Raw genomic sequence first — 10048 nt, forward strand, 5'->3', positions numbered from 1 at the left:
TCCTGAGCAAAATGACATCACCAGGAATAATATGGGTCTATGACAAAGCACTGAAAGGAAGGAAGGAAGTTACAGAAGTAGGGACAGCTGAGGATTAGCCCTGGACGCTCATGCATAGTTTGATATGACAAGAGTTTTCTGCAGATAATTGTTAAGTTGCTTGTTTTTACATGATACAGTTGTACATTTTTTTTCCATTTCTTTCTATTATTTTGTAGGTACCCGATTTCCTCTTTTAAACATTTTACTAAAGAAAAATTAGCTCTCACGATGTTTTTGGTAACACTGAACCCAGTACACAGAACAGTAAAAGATAATTAAGGAAACACGGAAAACATATTTATAATGTATAAAAAACTGCTATCAAAGTGCGCATAAGACAAACGACAGGTTGTATCTACCTGATGACAGGATCATGACTCAGTCCACGGACTGTGAGCCCTGCTGCTCCCGACCAGACAATCTGAGGAAGCGGCCCCCATCACGTTGGGGTTGCTCTGCAGCTGAAGAGCCTCCCCAGGGCCTGCTTTATGTCCCTGTTTCTGAGACTGTAGATGAAGGGGTTCAGCATGGGGGTGACCACCGTGTACATCACTGAGGCTGTTGCACTGTCCCCGGAGTCATGGGTAGCATTAGAGCTGAGGTACACGCCGAGCGCCGTCCCGTAGAACAGGGAGACCACGCAGAGGTGAGACCCGCAGGTGGAGAAGGCTTTGTACCTGCCGCTCGCTGAGGAGATTTTCAAAACAGAGGACACAATCTTAGAGTAGGACAAAAGGATGCCACTGAGAGGAATGATCGCCACAACTCCTGCTGCTAAATATATCACCAGCTCATTGAGGAAGGTGTCAGAACAGGCAAGCTGGATCACCTGGTCCAGGTCACAGAAGAAGTGAGGGATTTGCACCTGTGAGCAAAAGGACAGTCGCAAAACCATTAAGCTGTGTAACAGAGAATGCAGAAGACTTAACACCCAGGATGCAAGAAGCAGGAGGCCACAGAACTTGGGGGTCATGATGACCATGTACTGCAGGGGATGGCAGATGGCCACAAACCGGTCATAGGCCATGGCTGTCAGGAGGAAGTTGTCCAGTCCTCCAAAGAGGAAGCAGAAAAACACCTGGCTGAGACAGCCCGCGTAGGTGATGGCTTTGTTCTGTGTCTGGATGTTCAGCAGCATCTTGGGGACGGTGGTGGAGGTGAAGCCCATGTCGGCAAAGGACAGGTTGGCGAGGAAGAAGTACATGGGGGTGTGCAGGCGGGGGTCCGTGACGATGGCCAGGATGATGAGGAGATTCCCAGTGACCGTGACCAAGTACATGGCCAAGAATGCCCAGAAGAGGAGGGGCTGCAGCGAGGCCTCTTCTGAGAGCCCCAGGAGGGTGAACGCTGTGGCGTGGGTTTGGTTTCCTGGTGCCAGGTCGCTGGTGAGCCTGGGGGATGGAGACAGAAGTGATGGAAACTTAACCACAGCAGAGCAATCAAGGAATGAGTTTAAATGGGGTGATTTTATTTAAAACATGTTTACTTAATAAATTTCATGTTATAGAGCTGTGTCTGGTACCTGAATTTTCAAGGCGGTTGAATGGCCCACCTTCTCCTGATGCTGAAAATAATTAGCTGTTCTTACATCCAATGAAAATATTTTTCAATTCAAATTTTTCTTGGAAAATTTTCTGAGATTTTCTTTTAAATACGTTTTACCATGATATTATCCAAATATTGTTGGAATCATCGAGAAAAAGCAGAAAAATCCTAGCCCCAGGGCCTCCCTTATGGCCTAGGATTTAAGTCTCAGGCTATCATCCAATCAGCCTGAGTGATCTCCAGCCCGGGAGATGACCCACATGGCCGGCAGGCCGCTGTGTCCCCCTGCTGCTCCACTCAGCAGTGTATTTCAGTAGATCTGCTTGTCTTGCTCCCCAATCTTGTCTCTGGTGAGTGTTCTCACCACCTGCATCTTTCAGGCCTACACCCTAGGTCTTCTATGCATAAATAGTAAAAAAATAAAATCTTAAAAAAAACCCAAAATATCCTAGCCCAAAAAAAAGTTTTCTTCTAAGTATCTGTGTGGTCTCGGTAAATAATATTTCATATGGTGATTATTATTGTTAAGTAAAATAATGGAGTTGGATGGAGAGGTAGACTCAGGAGGAAACTTGTATAATCACTTCCAATGTGGAGACGTTAAACAAAAATATCTGAAATCAACGAGATTTTTTATATGAAGGCCATATCACATGGTAACAATATATACATGAAAAGAACATTTGGCTTTGGGGGAAATACCAGAAAAAGATGTCAGTAGAGGCGGTTCCTGGCAGTGTTACAGAAGCAGAAGTTGGGGTTGACAGGAGGGGGCCCTCCAGGTAGGGGGTGGGATGAGAGAGGTTGGCAGGAGGCCCCGATATCCTGATGCCTTGGAAGTTCCTGCATGAGACATGGTATATTTGCTGAGTTTCTACAGTGTAGATTGTGTTACATGTGCTGTGCCTAAGTGTGAGTGTTATGTATTAAACCTGTAAATTTTCCGTAATTTAATCCCTCCATAAACTATAATGTCCTTTCCTTTCCTTATATTTCATCTCAATTCTGAGTATTTGATTATAGAAGACAGCTTCAACTTGGGACAAATGTCTAATGTACTTCACTTTGTCGTAAGGGGTTATTTCCCTTATTTTGCCACACACACACACACTCTCTCTCTCTCTTCTGATCTATTAAGGCATTTTGTCCTGTGCATTGAGGCTGAGGTGAGAATTGGAAATCAAATCACCAAGGACAACGAAAATAGGAAGTGGTTTACTTTGCAAAGAATCAGCTCTCTAGAAATGTATTAAAGAAAGTTATTTTCCTCTGCATTTTAAGACACTGGATGCCTAAAAACTAAGAACTTTGGCCTTATCCTTATTTATTCATATTTATTTGTAACTGAGTGAATATAGGGTACCCCCACCAGGTATTGCCACCATAGTGCGCCCACACACACTCACTCATATTCCACCACCTCAAACCATTGTGCTTCCTTCCCGCTTGTTCTTCTGCTTCCCCCGGCTTCCACCCTTGGTGTCTCAGCTCTGTAGTCAGCTGTCAAGGGTTAGATTCTAACCTTGTCTTCATCTGTTAGTTACTTTATATTCCATGTATCAGTCACACCCTCTGATATTTATATTTCTCATGACTTATTTCCCCTAGCATTATGATTTCAAGCTCCATCCATGTTGCCACACGTGGCATAGCTTATCTTTTTTGATTGCTGAGTAGTATCCATGGTGTTTATATACTACATCTTTTTTTATATATACTACATCTTCTTGATCTGCTCATATGTTAGGATGTTTCAGCTATAATGTACAGAGCTGCGATAAACATGGGAGAGCAAGTTTCCTTTCAAATTTTTTTTTTTAATTTTTTGGATGAATGCCTGAGAGTGTGATTACTGGGTCATGGTGGGAGACCCATATTTACAGTGTGAGACACGTCCTCACTGCTCTCTGTAAGGGCTGGACCAGCTGCACTCCCACCTGCAGCGAGTGTGGCCCACTGCCCTGCATCTGAACAGCATCCCGTCAGGGTCAGTTCCTTTACACCGTCTGCTTCTTGGAGGGCCCCAGTTACCCTCAACTCTAGTTGGAATAAGCTTATTGGGAGATAAATGACTAGGTGAATGAATACAATAGTGTTTAATAGTACAAGTGTCAGGGTCTCAATTTATTGAGAAGTTTGGTCATGTTTCTCCTAAATATGTGTTTTCCAGAGAAGACACGTAGATGGTCAGCAAGCACATGAGGGGGTGCTCAGGATCACTCACCAGGGAAATGGAATTCCGAACCAGGAGCTGTCACCTCCAGCTGCTGAGAGAGCTCCCAGGGAGATGACCAAAGTGGGAGTGGGTTGCAGAGAACCCTAGATGCTGTCGTGGGCTAATACGCTGCTGCAGCCACGGTGGATAAGCAAACAGAGGCACCTCAAAATAGCAAAATAGACTCCCTCGTGATCTGTTCATATATCTACAAAGGCAACGAAAACAGGACATCGAAAAGCTATCCACACCCCGTTTATTGATCAAAATTAGGAAAAAACCTATGAGAATATCAGTGGATGAGTAAAGAAAATAATGTGTACATGTATAGATATAAAAGTATATTCACAATACATGTATACAATTGCTCTTAATTGTCCAATAAATATACATGGATTATCTAAACATATAAGGTGTAATACATACTCAGGATAGTGTATTGTTACAATATGTTCTATATAGTAAAATATCAAATAATATCCAGTCAAGAGAAGGAAGGACACCCTGCCCTTTATGACAACCCGAGCACCTAAGAACGTTGTGCCACGTGACACAAGTCAGAGAACTACAAACATTGGACATCACTTCTGTGTGTGGTCCTAGAACAGACATAAATAGCTTCCACGGACCAGGGTGGGGAATTTGCAAGAGTCTGTTTCAGGACACAAACTTGAAACTGGTGGGTGAATAAGGTTCTGAAATCTACTGCATTGTGCAGAGTCAACAGTATTTTCTTACAACATTCAAAGTTATGAGGAGTTTATTTCTTAGTAATTTTGTGATGAAAATAAATATTAATTGTGTGTATTGATGGAGGTGTCAGCTAGTGCTCCAGGGGTCATCATATTGCAATGTATAAATACATGAAATCAACATGTTTTTCTCCAACTTTCACACTCTTTCAATTCAATTAAATCTCAATGAAAATACAACAAATCGAATCACAAAAGGGAGGAGGCATAGGAATGAGGGAAAACAGATGTGACATGAACACAGTGTGTGTAATTTATTATTACCACTAAGAATGCAGGAAACAGCGGATGTTTCAATACATAGTGGGACACAGTAAATTGACTGAGGCCCACACAAAATGGAAAGCTTTCAAGCATTTTTCCCTCAAGCCTATATATATGTGGGAGAATTAAGTGCAAAACACTTGTTTTGAAAAACTCCAGTTCTTTTTGAATATTTGAATTACAAATCAGAATAAAAATGCAGGCTCTACATAAATAAATTGTAGGAATGAGCACAATTTGTCATTGAAAAAGCAAAATTCTAACAAGGAAAACTATGCAGATTTGCCGGGAATAGAGTGGTTGCAGAGAAAACTCGTTAGTATCCCACAACTGACATTAAAGAAAAAGTATTTCTTCTGTGAGCACCAAATAGAGTGGACGCACTACACACTGTTCCTCTCCTCAGCTGCTCTGTGAGGTCATCTGCCTCCATTACTCTGGCTCCTTCTAATACAGATCACCTGCTCACACACCCCATCCTAAAACTGAGCCCTCACTTCAGTGCTGACCCCATCGCATTTAATACTTTATTTTCCTGCTGCCTCAACTCCAGACCTTCTTGGCTGGTCCTAACGTTGCTGGAACCATTTACGCCTCTCACACCCCCTTCAGTCTCATCCTAACAGATTTTCCTTCCTGTCTCTTCACTGTCAGCACCATCTCTGTATTGTTGAGAGCAGTGGACAGTTTTGAGACACAAATTAAGTAAATTAATTATAAAGTGACCAGTCAGTCAAGCAAGACAACAAGGGAACCTCTTCTCCCTGGGCCTGGTTTGATCTCTGTGACCTGAGGCAGAACTTCTCAGTTTGCATTTTCCCTGGATCTGTCCCAAGTGCCTGCTGGGCTCTGAGACTCACCTGGGTGGATGCTGTGAGGGGGGCTTCTCCATGTAGCCGTCTGAGTCCCTCCTGGATGCTTGAGGATGGATCTGGGCTGTGTCACAGACAGGATCTCAGGAGGGCGCCAAGGGCTGGTCCCTGGGCAGAGGTCGGGCTCCACAGACAGGAATCATGTCCTCTCCGGGCCCGGGTTGGACAGTCTGAGGGACCGAGGGAGACAGGGTATTTACCGCCCTCCACGCGGTCTCATTAGCCACACCTCACTCTCCTGCTCCAAGCTCTGAGCTCATGATTTCCCTGTGGACACTGGACTGGACAGAAGGAAAGTTTCTTAATGATTCTCTGATCCCGAGAGACTAGATTAGATGTCAAGTGCATCCAGTTTTCGTTACTCCTTTTGCATGAACTCCCGCACCTTCCACAGATGTCGCCACCCAGAACTCTATTCTCACTCTGTGTTCAGTTTTCTAAATGTGTCCCTGTGGCACCATCTTGACTTGGTGTCCTGGATCATCAAGGCACAAATGTGTTGGGGGCACAGACACCCCCTGTAGGTCCAATAATGCTATTCCTGTCTCACAGCAGATAACCGAGTCCTCTATATAAAATCTTAGCCACCATATTCCTTGTGTTCATGCCACTCTTGCAAAAGTAAATAGGAACCTCTTTTTTTTTTTAATTTTATTGTGATGTGACTGCAGCAGCCTTATGTTTGAATCTCCAGAAGGAAACGACTGTGTTCCTAACCAGCTAAATATGCAGGGCCAACGAGTAAACATTTTGTAACTGCCACCTACTATGAAGCCCGTGTACCTCCTCAGCCCCTCAAGAACACATGTCAAGCTTTGCAGCACCGGGAAGTGCTAACACCCCACACCGCTGCCAGCTCGGGGGCAGCTCCAACAGAAGTCCTCCCCTGTCAGGGGCATCACCGTCCTCTCAGGTCACCGTCCTCATCCCCACCTGCAGTTTTCAGTTGTCTGAGCAACCTCTAAATCGTGCCCGTATTTCACAGCCAATGCAGGGCCCATGAAAGCCAATGCAGGGCCCATGAGGAGGCAGAGCAGGCATGACAAGGATGTCCAAGTGAGGGTCTCCGATTGGTTTCTAGCAGCCAGAGAAGGGCTTGTAGTGACCTGTGACAGACTCGTCTCAGTTCTGAAAGTTCCTCTTTAGGAGACAATCGACTTTCCTTAACTTTCCTGTCTTTAATGTCCACTGTGTGGCCACACAACTCAACAGGGATGTTCAGACCCGTACCAGGTCTATGCAAGTTAGGCACATTCTGGGAAATAACTCAGTGTTACATCAGGCCACCTAATGGCTCTCTGGGCTTGGACTAACAGCCTCTCTCCGTCCACCAGATGTCCCCTAACCAGCTGGGCACCTCACGTTGGACTTGACAAGTCTCTGTGTGTGTGGACCAGGAGAGGAAGAAACTCAACAGCCCAGTTACTGTTTATTTCTTTAATGGTCAAAATGATGATGTACAGATATCATCTTCCCTTACGTACACAGTCTTAGTGTTGCAGTGCTGTTTTCTTTTACTGTACGGAGCATTTTGGCTGATATAGTCCCAAGTATTTATATTCTCCTTATTTCCCTTGCTGCTGGAGATGAATCTACAAACACATCTGAAATTTTTATTGCAGAGAGTTTCCCCAAGTTTTCTCATATGTGTTACAGTTTTAGGTCTTACATCAAAAGTTTGTTCATTTTGAATTGATTATTCTGTGTTTTGAGAGAGTGTTATCTAGTTTCACTCTTCTGCATGTGTGCCCACTTTTCCCAATAAAGGGTCCTTGCTCTGGTATATGTTCTCGGCTCAAATTTGTAGATTAACTGTTCCTGTAAGTCTGGTTTATTTCTGGGGTCTTGATTCTATCCCATTGGTCTCTGTGTCTGTTATAGTTCCCTGACCATTTTATTTATCCAGTGTTGTTTTAATTATCATAACTTTATGGTATAGTTTAAAGTCTGTGATTGTAGTAGAGACATTTGATCTTTTTTTGTCAGAGTTGCTTTGCTATCCAGGGTCTTTTGTGGTTATATATAAAGTTCAGTAATGTATGTTTTATTTCTTAAAATGTGCCATTGAAAAATTCAGGTGAATGTGTTGACTCTGTAGACTGCTTTGTGGAGGATGTTCATTGTGGCCACATTGATTCTTCCAATCCTTTCACAAGTAATAACTTTCTATTTCTTTGTGTCTCTATTATTTCTTTGACAGAATCTTATAGTTTTCTTAATTCAGGCCCTTCACATCCTTTGTTAAGTTTGCTAATAGGTATTTAACTTTTATTTGTTTGGTTGGTTGTAAATTGGATCATTTTCTAACTTTTTCATCCTCTAACTATTGTGTATATATGGGAAGGCAGCTGATATGTTTGTGTTTATGTCCTGCCACATTAACTGAACGGGCTGATTGTGAGTGAGAGCCAACATCCATGTATCCTGAAAACCCTAAAAACTGGACATAAATGGAACTCATCCTAAAATAATGAACACTATTTACAGGCATTTATTTCTGAAAACATCCATCTGAATATTGGTTTGTTATTCCCACAATGCTGTATGCAAGAAAACAGACTTAAGGGCATCTTTTTAAAACATAGTTTAAGAAAGCAGTTGAATCTCGCTAATCTCCTGTGTATTCTGTATGAAGGGACCCATGCCGCATGTATGCTAAATTTCTTATTGCTCCTCTAAATCAGTAATTTTGCATTATATGTTAAAATGCATCATAGCCTCATTATTCACATTGAAATGTAAATTAATTGTAATACAAAGCTATTAATTAAAGGAGACACTCCCATTAAATTCTTTCCATGTCTTTTGAGTTCAGTTTTTAATTGTTAAATTGAAGTAATGTTGCATTATAACCTTATATGTATTTGTGGTATACATGACTATTAATCCACATGAGTATATGCAACATTTAGTTCACTGCTAAAAGTTCAAATTTATCTTTCATGATACCATTGTCCTCTGTTTCTGATTTCACCACCTCTCTAATTTTTCTTATATAGTCCAAAAGTATATTTTGTTTTATGGACATGATCTGTTCGTTTATTTTCTTTATCACATATGAGTGAAATCATATGGTATTTGACTTTCTCTGCTTGGCTTATTTCAGTAAAGATAATTCTGTTGTTTCCCTTGTGTTGTTGCAAATGGTGCAATTTCATCTTTTTAATATCCAGATAGTATTCCCTTATCTACATAAACCATATCTTTTTGTCCAGTTGTCGATCAGTTGGATTGATTCTACCTCTTGGCTATTATAAATACCATGGCAGTGAACAAGGGTGACACACAACTCTTTTTTTTTTAATAATAAATTTTATATTTATATTCCCCATACAATTGCAACCCCCCCATTCTGACCCCAATCCCTCCCCTCCCGCCCCTCACCACCCAAAAAGTGTCTCTGGTTCATAGTTTTTTGTTGATTTTGATTTTGACTTTCTTATAGTTATTCATTTTCCTGGTCCCTTATTTACGTTTTCTAGATTCCTGCTATGAGTGAGACCATCCGGTATTTTTCTTTTTCTTTTTGGCTCATTTCACTGAGCATGATCCCTTCCAGCGCCATCCATGTTGACACACAACTCTTTGAATAAGTGTATATGGGGTATTTTCTAGCTAAAAGCTCACAATGAGACAATTGAGAACAGGGAACTTATATTCTTAAATTTTGAGGGATTTCCATACTGCTTCCATACAGATGCACAAGTTTCCCTTCCACCAACATAAGTGTTTCCTCTTCTGGTGGGACCCCTGTGAGCTCAGTGACCAGGATAGGAAAGGAAATCTCCACCCTCTACAAGAGTGAGGAGATCAAAGTTTTCAGCGGAGCCCAGATGGCTTCATAATGGATCCCAGAGAAGAGGAAAGGACAGTGTGACAGAGAACAAACCACTCCTTGTAAAGTTTGAAGCAGACTTGCAGCATTTGCAACCCAGGTCCCTCAATGGACAGCAGGGCTAGGGGCTGTGGTGTGGTCATTGCCTGTGGCCACAGCTGTAAAATGGGCACAATGAGCACACAGGTGCCCCCTTCATATCCAGGCCAGCTGAGTCCACAGATAGAACCCTGTGGACTAGACCCAGCTCCATTCACCAGGAGACTCAACCCATGGTGGGAGCGACCAGAAGGAGGTGGGGAGGGAGTTGAGGACAACTGAAGACCAATTGGAGTTTCTGTGAGGGAGGAGGGTGGAGGTCACAGAGTTCACTTCTCAACAAACTGAGACAACATTTAATTCCCAGACCCACAACTACCTCCTCCTCAAGCCAAGGAAATCTAGAAGAGAAACAATCAACCTAACCCACAGCACCCCAGCTATACACCTGGAAATGAGGTGACATAAATAGTTAAAAATCAAG

General features: G+C 42.6%; 1 protein-coding gene across 1 annotated transcript; it reads right to left on the minus strand.

The window, feature by feature from the left end:
- Positions 1–481: 481 nt before the first annotated feature.
- Positions 482–6712, minus strand: LOC311180647 (olfactory receptor 7A17-like; the record flags this gene model as incomplete). Its single annotated transcript, XM_084248561.1, has 2 exons — positions 482–1433; positions 6624–6712. 2 exons carry the CDS (start codon positions 6710–6712, stop codon positions 482–484), a joined length of 1041 nt encoding a protein of 346 aa, XP_084104687.1.
- Positions 6713–10048: the final 3336 nt, after the last annotated feature.

Source organism: Talpa europaea, assembly GCF_964194135.1.
Source record: "Talpa europaea genome assembly, chromosome: 12".
In the NCBI taxonomy this organism is placed as follows: Eukaryota; Metazoa; Chordata; class Mammalia; order Eulipotyphla; family Talpidae; genus Talpa; species Talpa europaea.